Source organism: Oncorhynchus mykiss, chromosome 24 (genome assembly GCF_057628025.1).
Source record: "Oncorhynchus mykiss isolate SJ-2025 chromosome 24, ASM5762802v1, whole genome shotgun sequence".
Classification (NCBI taxonomy): Eukaryota; Metazoa; Chordata; class Actinopteri; order Salmoniformes; family Salmonidae; genus Oncorhynchus; species Oncorhynchus mykiss.
The window spans coordinates 9942807-9958480 of NC_143045.1; the positions used below are offsets into that span (position 1 = coordinate 9942807).

The window sequence follows — 15674 nt, forward strand, 5'->3', positions numbered from 1 at the left end:
AACTAATCCCGTCTGATTTTGGGGTAGATTTGTAGAGTTTGCAACCTTCTGGCCAGACCCTGTGTTGATAAGCGCAGATATTTACTCCGCCAATTGAGTACGCTTTCTTGATGCAGCCGATGGCGCGCAGGGCTACGGGCCAGAAGGTTGAGGGTTCGCCGACCACTGCGGACAAGCTCACTCACCCTGCCTGTTTCCATTACAATATGGTTTGGTATCACATTTGATTTGAGATGGTGCTCTTCTAATGACCTGTGTGCTGTGACTGACTGTCTTTGAGCCTTTGTTTTTGGACTTTCATTTTTTTCAAATGAGAGATTCAGAAATGGGATAGGCACTGCTGTCTCTGAAATAATGGAACACAGAACACCTAACAATCTTCCGCTGGCTTTCAGACCTTTAACTTCATAATTAGGTCTCTCTGAAAACCCTGAAACATTAAATATTATCTCAGAGGATACTTTCACATTTTCACATTTGAAGACCAATTTAATTGAGGCCAGACTAGGGTGCTTTATGATTTAAGATGGACATCAGAAACGGCAGAATTTCCACATAAAAGCAAATCGAGATTGCTTTGATGTCTTAGACTTGACGGATTCACTAACAAGGGAATCCTCCGATAAACATTTGCTATGCTGTTTTAAACAACATTTTGACTGGGTTCTTGTGCTTTATCTGGTACATTTGAACGCATTCCAAATTACATGACATTATGCTTTATTAAAAAGAAGGTCATGATAATAGCTCAGCCCAATGCAAATAATGGAATGCACTTTGGTATTTAACTGGGGCTGATATGGTTCATATTTCACAAGCGCATTCATAGACCCAGAACACGGCTAATAGCCACAAATGCAAGGACTTCAGAATGTTGTTTGTTCAAAGGTTTAACAGGGCTTAGCATTTATTATTCATTTTAAACAGACCTAGCTACTATAAGGATCTGTAGAGCAGTGACTCACCAACGCATCCACGCCTGACGACAAGGACAGAGGGAATACACACCAAATCCACTTTTACCAGCCAAAGAGCACAGAGAGAGAGACAGAAGTGTCCAAGCAGGAACCCTTACCCCTTCGCCTTCTCTCCCACCTCCCGTCTACTTCAAAGCTTCTCCTATCAAATCAAATCAAATGTTATTAGTCACATGCGCCAAATACAACAGGTACAGTGAAATGATTACAGTGAAATGCTTACTTACGAGCCCCTAACCGACAGTGCAGTTTCAAAGAATACGGCTAAGATTAAGAGATAAAAGTAACAAGTAATTAAAGAGGAAAGGTAAAAAATGAAAATAAATATTTACAGGGGTGTGCCGGTACAGAGTCAATGTGTGGGGGCTCCAGTTAGTTGAGGTAGTATGTACAGTGCCTTGTGAAAGTATTCGGCCCCCTTGAACTTTGCGACCTTTTGCCACATTTCAGGCTTCAAACATAAAGATATAAAACTGTATTTTTTTGTGAAGAATCAACAACAAGTGGGACACAATCATGAAGTGGAACGACATTTATTGGATATTTCAAACTTTTTTAACAAATCAAAAACTGAAAAATTGGGCGTGCAAAATTATTCAGCCCCTTTACTTTCAGTGCAGCAAACTCTCTCCAGAAGTTCAGTGAGGATCTCTGAATGATCCAATGTTGACCTAAATGACTAATGATGATAAATACAATCCACCTGTGTGTAATCAAGTCTCCGTATAAATGCACCTGCACTGTGATAGTCTCAGAGGTCCGTTAAAAGCGCAGAGAGTTTCATGAAGAACAAGGAACACACCAGGCAGGTCCGAGATACTGTTGTGAAGAAGTTTAAAGCCGGATTTGGATACAAAAGATTTCCCAGGCTTTAAACATCCCAAGGAGCACTGTGCAAGCGATAATATTGAAATGGAAGGAGTATCAGACCACTGCAAATCTACCAAGACCTGGCCGTCCCTCTAAACTTTCAGCTCATACAAGGAGAAGACTGATCAGAGATGCAGCAAAGAGGCCCATGATCACTCTGGATGAACTGCAGAGATCTACAGCTGAGGTGGGAGACTCTGTCCATAGGACAACAATCAGTCGTATATTGCACAAATCTGGCCTTTATGGAAGAGTGGCAAGAAGAAAGCCATTTCTTAAAGATATTTATAAAAAGTGTCATTTAAAGTTTGCCACAAGCCACCTGGGAGACACACCAAACATGTGGAAGAAGGTGCTCTGGTCAGATGAAACCAAAATTGAACTTTTTGGCAACAATGCAAAACGTTATGTTTGGCGTAAAAGCAACACAGCTGAACACACCATCCCCACTGTCAAACATGGTGGTGGCAGCGTCATGGTTTGGGCCTGCTTTTCTTCAGCAGGGACAGGGAAGATGGTTCAAATTGATGGGAAGATGGATGGAGCCAAATACAGGACCATTCTGGAAATAAACCTGATGGAGTCTGCAAAAGACCTGAGACTGGGACAGAGATTTGTCTTCCAACAAGACAATGATCCAAAACATAAAGCAAAATCTACAATGGAATGGTTCAAAAATAAACATATCCAGGTGTTAGAATGGCCAAGTCAAAGTCCAGACCTGAATCCAATCGAGAATCTGTGGAAAGAACTGAAAACTGCTGTTCACAAATGCTCTCCATCCAACCTCACTGAGCTCGAGCTGTTTTGCAAGGAGGAATGGGAAAAAATTTCAGTCTCTCGATGTGCAAAACTGATAGAGACATACCCCAAGCAACTTACAGCTGTAATCGCAGCAAAAGGTGGCGCTACAAAGTATTAACTTAAGGGGGCTGAATAATTTTGCACGCCCAATTTTTCAGTTTTTGATTTGTTAAAAAAGTTTTAAATATCCAATAAATGTCGTTCCACTTCATGATTGTGTCCCACTTGTTGTTGATTCTTCACAAAAAAATACAGTTTTATATCTTTATGTTTGAAGCCTGAAATGTGGCAAAATGTCGCAAAGTTCAAGGGGGCCAAATACTTTCGCAAGGCACTGTACATGTAGGTAGAGTTAATTAAAGTGACTATGTATAGACGACAACAGAGAGTGGCAGTGGTGTGGAGAGGGGAGTTGGGATGGCAATGTGAATAGTCTGGGTAGCCATTTGACTAGTTGTTCAGGAGTTTATTGGCTTGGTGTAGAAGCTGTTTAGAAGCCTCTTGGACCTAGACTTGGCGCTCCGGTACCGCTTGCCGTGTGGTAGCAGAGAGAACAGTCTATGACTAGCGTGGCTGGAGTCTTTGACAATTTTCAGGGCCTTCCTCTGACACCGCCTTGTATAGAGGTCCTGGATGGCAGGAAGCTTGGCCCCAGTGATGTACTGGGCCATTCGCACTAGCCTCTGTAGTGCCTTAAGGTCGGAGGTCGAGCAGTTGCCGTACCAGCAACGAGAGCGGCAGGTTTGAACCAAATGGCCCTCAGACTTGAGACAGACTCAGCTGGGTCCCGATAAAGACTGAGGATGACTGTGGCCTAGTCAAGGAGCTTCTCCATTGGAAAGCAATGAACTGCACACACAGGTCCTCAAACTTTTATCTTCTCAAGGAAACAAGGTAAACGGACTGAAAATGACATGGTTAAAAGTGTTGAGATATAATATAATATAATATATAGTATAATAAGACCTTGTATTTAGGTAGGATATATTTTCCGTACAATTAACCGGTATTGTCCTCAATTCTCCAAGGAGATGTATGTTGTTTGGTATCTGTGTTACCAAACAGTCTTCACACGGACGTTAGAATACGTTATGACAGTGTACAAAATGCCCTCCCTTTTGATCCATAGGCTGCACAGGTCACAGAACAATGCATGAATGGGAGCAGACTCGAACCCCTGGAACTTTCCCACACCTAAAGAAAAACCCTGGAATGAGTAAGTGTTTCCAAACTTTTGATTGGTTGGAAATATCCTACTCATTCCAGGGTTTTTCTTTATTTTTGCTATTTTCTACATTGTAGAATAATAGTGAAGACATAAAAACTATAAAATAACAAAAATGGAATCATGTAGTAACCAAAAAGTGTTAAACAAATCCAAATATATTTTATATTTGAGATTGTTCAAAGTAGCCACCCTTTGCCTTGATGACAGTTTGCACACTCTTGGCATTCTCTCATAATTGCATCCGTCCTCCGATGCACTATATTTGTTTTGATATTTTTTTATGTTTTGCTCACATAACATATTTATAAGCATGCATTAAGGTGTCTGTAATTGAAGAAACAATGCAAAAATGAATGTAGACATTAATAAATCTATTTCTATAGATTCCAAAATATTTTTTTACAATGGTGGAGGAATAACAAGATGGAGGCATGGTGGCCTCAACACTGTGCACCCTATAGTCATCTAGTGTAGGCTATATATAAATAATTTAAGAGAGATGTCCAGCTCGTTCATCATCTTCTTTTCCCTGGTTTGAATATGGGTGTGTAATCTGTACCTGTTACTTTTATTATTAGGATTTTTGTTTCAAGACTTTCAAATAATTGTATTTTCTCCTTTGAATCACATGCTCGAAATACGTCAGACAAACTCCGCATATCCTTTTCCTTTCCCCTTCTTGTCCTGATTCTATCAGTTTTGCCATTAACATCTCCATTATTCATTCATGCTGTACATTTACCGCTTTACCCTGGTTATTTCTAAATAAATCCTCTTTGTTTAATTTTTTTTTTTATTGTCGCCAAGAATGCATTGTTTTGTCATTTAAAGAACTTAATTGCCTTCATGTGACAGTTTATTATTATTTTATTTCTTGGCCAGTGGAAACAAAACACAAGCTCCTTGCTTCCCTGCACAAAGCACATAACATTTAACGTTGAGCATGATGGTGTCATACAATATTGATGGGAATCAATTTTAAAACCGGAAATAATGCGGCAAGCCAGTGGCAGAGGGATTTTGTGGTAGTATGATGCTTTCACAATGCGGCAAGCCAGTGACAGAGGGATTTTGTGGTAGTATGATGCTTTCACAATGCGGCAAGCCAGTGACATGTGACACAGAGGGATTTTGTGGTAGTATGATGCTTTTACAATGCGGCAAGCCAGTGACATGTGACACGGAGGGATTTTGTGGTAGTATGATGCTTTCACAATGCGGCAAGCCAGTGACATGTGACACAGAGGGATTTTGTGGTAGTATGATGCTTTCACAATGCGGCAAGCCAGTGACATGTGACACAGAGGGATTTTGTGGTAGTATGATGCTTTCAGAAAGCAAAATGGTTTCAACCGATCGTGTTGCAGTGACTCAAATAAGATTGTGATGAAGTGAGAGTGGCTTTTAGCCCGGCTGTTACAGAACACCATTCTAGGAGATTGTGATGGTGTAAGACAGACCACAAGGCTCCTCAGCATATTTATCTCCCCTAAGACTGACAGTGATTTTAGGATAGCGAGACAGTGATTCTGCAAGTTGATTTGAGACTGTGCTTTGAGACTGTGACTGTGCAAGGCAAATCTCATAATGGACAGAGTGAGACTGACTCTGTAAGACTGATGCTATGAGGCTCATGAGGGATAGTGGTTCTTCAAGAAGGAGTTGATGTCTGACAGCCAGCCACTGTAGATGTAGAAGGTCTGAGATATTCAACGTTACATAACCGTGAGGAAAATATTCTGTGGGACATACGTAGTTGTCCCATGACATGGCTACAACCCAGTGATTCTACAAGGCAGAGCAGTGGCAACCCTATGAGAGTGCTGAGTGGTAGTTGTAGGGCCTGTGAAATAGTAATGATACCACAGTGCAAACTGAGGTGTCTGTGCCCTTGGCTGAGCTCGCATGGTGCAGCTACAGCAGATGGAGGAGCTGCTCTGACTGCGCTGTGCATCCCAGGACTCGCCGCTGGCTGGTGTCAGCGTGTCCTACTCTGGGTCATTATGCATGAGGCCTAATAACACAGTGATGGATTATAGGTCACCTCCGCTCCCTTCTGACCTTCCTTTCCCATCCCTCCTTCCATCACGCACTGGTCCATTTCCAACAGGCAGCACAACAGAAAAACTCATCTCTGGCTGAGGACAAACAGAGCAATTAGCCCTGCAGGAAGGGGCTATAGGTTCTCCTTAGGTTAAGAGTCAGATAATCCATCCAGCTACCCCAGCGGTAAACAAGCTATGCGGAAACTATGGGATTAGCATAATTACTGTAGTTACTATGGGTGTCTGTTCATAGAGGTAGTGTAGATGAAAATGTACCAGTCTAGAGTCTAACATATAGCAAGCGGGTGCAAGATGGTACTCTGTCTCCTCTTAGCATTAACTGTACCATAAGCTTAGATGTCCTGATCTATCATAAACAATTTCACAAGAGGAACACTAATAGATTTCATTCTTAGCTTCATGGCTGTATGATCATTTAATGCTATGATAATTCAAATTAATTACATTTCCTCTTATTAGCTGATACAGTAAAAGGGAATGTACATTTCTTAAGACTGTGTGTGAAGTCCTCATTGGCAATTAGGGAGTTCTACTGTACTCCCTTCAAATGATTCTGCTGATCTGTCATCAGCACTGCAACAACGTTATCTTTTGTTTCGTGGTTTTGATTTGAAAGTGAAAAAGATGATAACTTACAGCAAATGTTCTATGTTGAAAGAAATGGGTCGGGATGGCAGTGGCTGTTGCAATTATTGCTCTGTACTTTTATATGGGAAACTAATTAGAAAAATTTGAATCATGCAGATTTTGGCTGAGGGCCTAGAGATAGGCCTTCGGGGCTTCTGTCTCCAGAGATCCTAGGAACTTATTTCTTTATCAAGGGACTCTATCCATTCATATGGAGAAGTACTGCATAATTCATCTGGGTCTGAAAGAGTCCGCTTTCTACTGGCCAGCCATTAAGGGATGAAGGCTGTAGACTGCAAGGAAGTGGAAAAATGTGTGTTTGCTTGAGAAGGTGTGTGTGTGTTTGCGTGAGAAACAAATAAAATACAATTTTATTTGTAACATGCACCGAATTCAACAGGTGTCGACCTTAACGTGAAATGCTTACTTACAAGCCCATAATCAACAATGCAGTTAAGAAAACTAAGAGTTTAGAAAATGTTTACAATATAAACTAAAGTAAAAAGAAATTAAAACAATAAAATAACAATAATGAGGCTATATACAAGTTAGTCGAGGTAGTTGAGGTAATATGTACACTACCGTTCATAAGTTTGGGGTCACTTAGAAATGTACTTGTTTTTGAAAAATGGCTAGAAACAAAGACCTTTTATCATGACACAAGGCGAGACCCAGATGCAGACACAGGAGGCAGATGGTTGGAGTTTAAGATGTTTAATAAATCCAAGGGAGTAGGCAAGAGAATGGTCGTGGACAGGCAAAAGGTCAAAACCAGTTCAGAGTTCAGGAGGTACCAAAGGGCAGGCAGGCTCGAGGTCAGGGCAGGCAGAATGGTCAGGCAGGCGGGCATGGAGTTCAGAAAACAGGCAAGGGTCAGGACCGGGAGGACTAGCAAAGGAGAATAGAAAAAGGAGTAAGGGAAAAACACGCTGGTTGACTTGATAAACATACAAGACGAACTGGCACAGAGACAGGAAACACAGGGATAAATACACTGGGGAAAACAAGCAACACCTTGAGGGGGTGAAGACAATAACGAGGACAGGTGAAACTGATCTGGGTGTGACACCTTTCTTCTGAAACTCGTCAGTCTATTCTTGTTCTGATTTAATTGCAAAAGGGTTTTCTAATGATCAATTATCCTTTTAAAATGATAAACTTGGATTAGCTAACACAAGGTGCCATTGGAACACAGGAGTGATGGTGGCTGATAATGGGCCTCTGTACTCCTATGTAGATATTCTATTTAAAAAATCTGCTGTTTCCAGCTACAATAGTCATTTACAACATTAACAATGTCTACACTGTATTCTGATCAATTTGATGTTATTTTAATGGACAAAAGATAGGCATTTCCACATTTCCTTGTTTTTGTGTGACCACAAACTTTTGATACGGTAGTGTATGTTTTTGGAGGAAATGTGCTAGAATTAGGCCTAAATTCAAATGTACATCCCAAGGGATTTTTTCCCCCCTCCAGAGTGACCTTTTGCAGATCAACAATCAAAACAAAAGAATCCCATTTTCCTGTGTAACCTTCAAGTCTCATGCAGTGGTACGTTTCTGTTGTGTTTTCACAGATTTGCCTTCAAGTCATCCACTATTCCCAATTCCCTACGTTTACAGAGGCCCCATAGAAAAGTTAGAACGCACAACAACTCACTAAGCTGAACATTACATAGAGGCAAAAAAACTAAGCAAACTGATAAATAAATTGGTTGAAGCAGTAAATTGAACAATTGTTGATTGTAATCAAAATCCAAGCTGACAAAATAGGGTTTATAAGATATGCTATGAGGCAGATAGTGAACTGTACAGTGGATCTTTTAAGATTTGTAGTTTGATTTGGTCGCTATGTTTGTCTTAAAAGGCTGCACTGCAACAAGGTGAGTCTAGTGTTAGCACATAGTGTCTGCAATGGCTGTTTGTGGCATTGAGTCTCTAACAAGTAATATAAATTTGCAGTATATAAAACATTAATGACTAGCGAAACCTTTATGATAGTATGTGTACTGTACAGTATGTCAACACCTTTGTTGACACCTCAGCGTTCAGTTGCTTTGTTTCTTGTGCTTTTCGCCTTCAATACAATATTTTTATATTGCTCTATTTATGTACTACGCCTCTATGTGGACAGCCTGTTTGTGAAATGAATAGCAAAATAATGACCTGAGGGCTGGTGGAGACTCTGGGAAAGGTCAAACTCCCACCGTCACGCCTTCAGAATGAGTCGCTGCATGATTAGCTTCTCCAATCATGGGGCGTAATGTCAGGATCTCCATTTGCATGGAGACTGACCCATACCAGATGCATTTGATTCCCTTTGATCACAGAATACATTGTTGGAACAGTGATGTCTGAATTCATAAATCTTTTGGCCTTGACTTGGAGAAGGCTGTGCACTCTGGATTTGACTCTCGGTTGCATGTGAGTTATCATTTCAGCAATCGTGCAATATGCAGGGCTTCTTGTAATTGCATATTCATCGGAATGTTCATACATCCGATAATGCAGAGTGTTTTCACACCTCAGTCCCTGTTCACCTCACAAGACCGTACATAATGTCTGTGAGGATTTTAACCTTGTGTAGGATTTTAGCATTCAGAGGCTTCTTGCTGACCGTTATCTTTTTTGCACATGGATTTTCTGCAAAGAATAAAATGAACTCTATTACATACAGGACTTGAGGAAAGAACATCTTGTGTGAAAACAAAAAATGAATGCATACGGTTATTACTGTAGCATTCACTTCCGAGTTGTGTTTTCGCCTTGTGATCATGTTTTGGATCCCAGTACTGCGCAAACAATATGCTTATTTTGGCTCAGCACGTAATCAATCTTTGCTGCTGGGGATTTAAATTTAAAAAACTTGCTCGCCGTGCGTTTGAATATTATCAGTCGGGACATTATCAGCACTGACGTCAGCATAAACATCTCGTGGCTCACTGGACAACATTTCCTGACAGAGGAAGTGTCACCAAATAAGCAGAGTTTTACACTAACAGCAAACCACACTTTTGCTGAATTCCAAATGTATGCCTAGCCCATACTTCCTACGCATTCCTGTAGATCTGATTGGATAGCTGTAAATAATATGGCAAAAAATTCCACCCATCCTTTCACCTGATCCTGAACAGGATCAATCTGGTACTTCTGGAAATATCTTAGTCATGCCAAGGCAATTGATTTGAAATTTCAGCGCTAGTTGAGGGCTTAACAAGGTTTCTCCCTCATCAGAAACCCTAAAAGGAGGTCAATCACCACTTTGTGCACAACATTGCCATTCTTTGTACCCATTCTCTTTTATTATCTTTGCTGCCAGCTTGAGTTTTGCTGACAAACGGCTCATCTGGCTGTAGATGTAATGTATTGTGTAATTCATTGTGTTCCTCCTGTGATATATTGCTGAGTGCGGGTGCCGTATCCTTTTTCCTGCATATCATGCATTTCGCTGCCAGGAGCTCGCGTATGACGGGAATGTCAAGGTAAATTATGCATCCACTCTTTTTTTTTCCCCCCCACAAAGAGAATGAAATGAATCAGAACACACTGTCGGTGGGTGTGTTCATTAATGTTCCCTTTCCCCTTTTGACACGGGCCATAGTAAGTTAGGTAATAGTATGATCTCAGGGGTGAGAATGCCTCATTGATCACCCAAAGTTCAGTAATGGTCCTATAACCATTTGTGTTTGTAACCAGGTTACCCTACACAGTTCGTGAAGAATCATGCCTGGCAGAGTTCAATAATGATCAACCCTTTTTTACCTGAAATTGCTTCTCCAATATTTTTGAGTTTGTCTTTTTGAAGAGGGGGATCATTTAATGAGGGGATAACAAAACTCTTTGTTCAGCTTAGCAGGCTTTAAATGGACCTCATTTCAGGTTCTAGTGTTGAGGCTCATTCACTGTTCTCTCAATACGGTTCACTCGCTCAGTGTTATCTCACCACATTCTGCTCTTACCCAATAACAGTTTGTTCAAAGACAGAGGAACAATACTTTCTCCAGACATGTGGAGTGACAACGTGGTGCAAATAGCGATAGTCATGACAAATCTCCACCATGCTGCATGTTATGCGTAAGCATAAATATGCTGAGTAGGATTACGGTTGTTTTTCTCATCTCTAGAATGCCTCTAAAATTGCTGTCCTTCATGCATGTGGACTTATCTATGCATACTGTACCTTCAACATCTAAATTCACTCGCTAGCACAATTCATACTGTATTACAACGTGATTTGCATAGTACAGTATGTCGTTCCCAACATACAACAGGGCTTTCCAGTGTTTCAATACCCCTGGTATCGACGGAGCTTGGAGCAGCCCAGTGCCATGGAACTAGTTCTGTCAGTCTTCTTTCTTTCAGCAGTGTACAGTATGTGGGGAGGTCTGCGTGAGGAAGGGCTGAGTGGGTTTCGCTAGTCTAGTGTGTGGTCGAGGGCAGCGTTCAGGCTCGGAATACAGATGAACGGTAACCATATCATATGTTGACGATATGGTGGGCAAAGAAGGAGGAGGGAGTTCTCTCTCCCGGTCTTCTCTCAGTGTTCTTGGTGCTCAGTCACGTCACTGTACTGCAGTAGGATAATGCTAATGCAGTAGGATGATGTACAGAATGTGAGGGAGGAAAAGAGAGCGGAGTGTAGCTCTAAATGATCTCGCCCATGTTGCATCAGTGGAAGGCTTGTGGCTATGAGCATAATGTTTCAATGGGATATTTAGGGCCTGATTAACTTTTTGTACCAGTGCAAAAACGATCATTTTCAGAGGAGAATAAGAAAAATAACAGGGACACTTTACTTGACACCCAGCGTCCTAACACGTTATGACACGATCATAACCGTGTCATATGTCATGACAGCTGACATAACGTGTCATAATATGGTCGTAACACTGTCATGACCCATATATTTACAGCTGTTCTGACATATGGCGTTATTTTATGGCTGTTCATGACACCTACATAAGAGTGTCAAAACCCACATTTATTCAAATGTGTTTTTCCCTGGCAAGAAGTTTCCTTTCGTTTGAAAGTGTGTTTCTTAACTCCTTTGTTGTTGTTGAAATGAATTCCTTACGGTCCTGTGTTTTTTTTTCATCATATTTTAAATAACTTGCAGAAAATGCACTGTATAAACACATTCATGAAGCGTTATGACCATCCTGTGTCACTTTACTTGGACTAAGAATATACACTTTATGACACTGTCAAGAAGCATCATGACCATCATATTCAAAAAGCCAGATAGGCCAATCACATACATGCCCTTATGTCAGTCATCAATCAAAAAGAGGGTGTCTTGTCCTGCTCCTGAAATCTGCTCCTGCATTCATGTCAGTCATCAGCAACGAAGCATTGGGGTAGGTGCATGTCTGACATCAAGTTGTGTGAAATTACAATGATCATTTCATATGGTCAATTCCAGCAAATTTTATATAACATAAACATACTGTTGACAAGTAGGTTATGGCGTAACGGAATGTTTTGCCTTGTGTGGTAGGTTTTGTGGGTTTTGGCACTCTGATGAAGGTGTCATAACCAGCCACAAAATAATGCAATACATGTCACAACCGGCCTAAATATATGTCATGACAGTGTTATGACCATATTATAACAGGTTATGAAAAGTTATGTCAGCTCTCATGACATATTATGACATGGTTATGACTGTGTCATAAGGTGATGACACTAGTTGTCAAGTGTTACTAAAAGGGTAAGAACAAAGCTAGAACATGAAAGTCAAGAGTGAGTGAATAACATGAATAATTTTCACTTTAATGTTTAATTAATTATCTTAAAAATGAATGTGTTATTGATCTACTTTAATGTTGTAGCCTATTCTCTCTTGCAAATAAAAAGTACATGCGTAATTAATCTGGCTCTGAATATGAATAGAAGAGTTTATCCATACTAAAAAAAAAAAAATCAATGGGCCTATGTATGCATAGAGCTTGGCCATGTACGAACTATTCTATCTTGCTAAAACTTCTCTGTTGCTTTTTGTAAAGGAAGATGGAGTTTGACATTTTGTTCTAAGAAGCATGAGGGAGGATCCACAGCGGAAAGCATTTTAGTGCTCCCTCTAATGCACTAGTATTAGCACTTCCATAAACTGTCCCATATTAATTATGCTCATAATTCTTTCCAATCTCTCACAGATGCAGTTCCATTCTGGGCTAATCTCACACTAAAGCCTCATTGCAGAACGCTGCTGATGCTGACACTGAGAAACCAAGTGTGTTTTAGTGCTACTCTTCACAATTTGTCTGAACCACAGGCTGTTCTTATTGGCCAGGGTTCCCCAGCTGGCTGAATTTGGCCCACCAGGTTTTTGAGCTATTTTGTAATTGTTGGACATTAAAGACTGTAAAGACACCTGCCAAATCAGCGCCAAGTGATTTTAATTTGGGAACTCTGTTCCAAAGTATTCCCACGCATCATAGAGAGATACTGTGTATGTGATCATATTCAAATGTAAGCAAATGTTTTAATCAAATATTCTATCTGTTTGGGCTTCTTGCGGTCAATTTGCAGTCTACAAATGATTTATAATTATGTTCCCAGCTCCCTGACCATCCGCTGAAGGAAAATAATGTCCCACGGCTGAATCTAGTTGATGATCCCTGCTGTAAGCTACTTTGGCGGTCAACGAAGGATTACATTTGATCATTAATCATAATAACAAATACTGGTGTTTATTCAGGATATAAACACAGGTTCTATGTCGGAGATGAAGACAGCATGCAGAGAATGCTGATGCTGTTTACTATTTTTCCCATTATGATCAAATGTGCAATACTGTCTGATTTCACTTTACAATTAATTAAGCTGTGGGGTGATTGAACATAAGGAAACAGCCTATTAAATCTGTTTCCTGATTAGCAAGAAAGAAGAAAAAAAACTGTTCGGTTGCCACATTTACATTTCTGATGAAGTTGGAGGCATGCCCTTGCAACTCTTGCACCGGTAACAGCCAAAGTGAATATAATTACCATCCTTGTTAAAATCAAAGCCAATGTGTCTAGACACAGTTTTATGATGACAGATTGGGCATGACCCTATAAACAAACAACTTTACCCATCAGCTCTTTCATCATGTGGTGAGCGTATTAAAGATAAAAAGAAAATGAATGTCTGAACAGTAGAATATGTTTCTGTAGCCGTTAATGAAATACATTGGCTTACAAAATAGAACACGGAAATAATATTTTGAGTCAAAATAGTTTTCTAATGTAGGCTATGTGTCAGAGTTCAGTTCAGGTGGTCGTGCATAGCCAGGTAAGATAAGGTGGCTATGCTATGCTATGCTCGACAAGGTCTTCAGTGTTGAGCAATTTCGCTCCATAGTTGGGCTATACTGGTAGCCCTACAGTCCTTTTGAAATACCTGAGGTAGCCTATATGGGATCATAGAAATAGAATGACAGAATTAGAATAGAATGACAGAATTAGAATACAATTATCATTCTATTTCTATGTATGAGGGAAAGCAAGCACGATGCATCCAATACTGTAGGTTTTTAATGCACAGCTGAAAAGCCTCCCACACACATGTGATCAAATAAAAATAAATAAAACATCAATCAATTAAAATGTGAACTTGTATGCTCATGAATTCAATTGCATTAACTACATTTTGCTTATCATTTCTTTGGGTCATGTTATGACCATGTTGGCATGTAGTCTTAACTTGTGGACCTTGAACAACAAGCGAGGCATTTACTTCGACACATGGCCAATGACTTTCCTCTCCTCTCAGCTGCCGACCGCAGTTGGGTCTAGCAGAAAGGGACCTCAGCTGGTGCTGTTGTCGTGACAACCAATAAGGGCGCATCAGACTCTCGTGAAGGGGGCAGCAGTGCGATGTATAAACGGGGGTGGGGTAATCGGGTAGAGAGAGCGCTAGAGCGAGAGGCGCTGGTGACTGGAGAGGTTTGAATTTCCTCCCCACCTCTAAATAACTCTGCTGCCTTTGCGCGGGAGCAGAACGCACAGTGGAATACGGCGCTTGCAGAGAGGGTTTACGGAATATATGTTTTCCTCCAAGCCATTTTGTTTTCGTTATTTCAACGCATATTTACCTTCCTCAACATCATAGAAGCCCTTAGTCACACTTTGTCGTGGAGTAGGATATTGCCAAGGGTCGGAGCGCCACTTCAATTCCCTTTCAAAGTCCAAACACTTTTCTTTCGGATCTTTGCGCGTCCGGTTAGGAAATGCTGGTCGGAAGGAGACCGTGTTGGAGGCAATTGCAGGCTTCTTTTTTCAGACTCCTGTGTCTTATTCCTACAGGGTTCCCCGTCCGAAGTGTGGATATGCAGCGAGCGACCGACAACATTACTATTCGCCAGGGTGATACAGCGGTTATCAGGTAGGTCTCAACTCAACTTTCCATTCGTTCGCAGCCTCCAAGTGATGCTGAGTTTTGTCTGCAGTGCATAGAACCAGCATGGAATGAAATTATCACTGATTCAATTGGCACGTTCACTAATGTGTAGGCTACTGATGTCTAATGTGATCTAATTAAAAATATTGAAATGTCACGTGTTTTAAATTGTATCGGACATCAACTAAGTTAAATACTCATCAATGGGGTATTATATGATAAAAAAAATAGGCTCTTTCGGATGAGAAATGTAGTGATAAAAATAGGCTTTTTTTTGTAAAAGAGGATTTCAAGTGAATAATTTTAATTTGATCTGATATGCGATTTGATATAGCTCCATAGCCTAATCTACTATGTAGTCTATGCCACAGTCACATTATCATCCCTAAACTGCAAAATAATGATGTAGCCTAACTCAAACGACAGTGCCCTGGTATTCATTGGAAGTCACTGAAAACGTTAAGTGCGTCATAGAATCGCCCAGAGATGATGAAGCGGCGGATTATAGGAGGCTACTCTTTTCAACGTCGGAGAGGAGAGGCAAGGGCTGTGTTGGGTAGCATACAATACATAACAACGCAGTTTGATTTCCGAATTGCACAACAGTCCCAAATCACCCGGTTCTGAAAAATAAGTGCAAATCGCCATAAAAGCTTCACTGAGGATGGAATCCATCGTGTCTTTGTGCCTTTTTTTTTGTTGGGAGTAGTTTTAGCC

At 40.7% G+C, this 15674-nt stretch overlaps 1 protein-coding gene across 3 annotated transcripts in view; it reads left to right on the forward strand.

Annotated features, from left to right (window-relative positions):
* Positions 1 to 15674, forward strand: part of lsamp (limbic system associated membrane protein) — a 1014422-nt gene that overhangs the window by 848539 nt on the left and 150209 nt on the right. For 2 of the 3 annotated variants that reach the window (XM_036961793.2, XM_036961792.2), the window contains exon 2: positions 14864 to 14942. In XM_036961793.2, the coding sequence (XP_036817688.1) occupies positions 14864 to 14942 (79 nt within the window). Of the gene's footprint in view, positions 1 to 14392; positions 14943 to 15674 lie in introns of those variants that run through there. The other variant, XM_036961791.2, reaches the window with a different exon arrangement.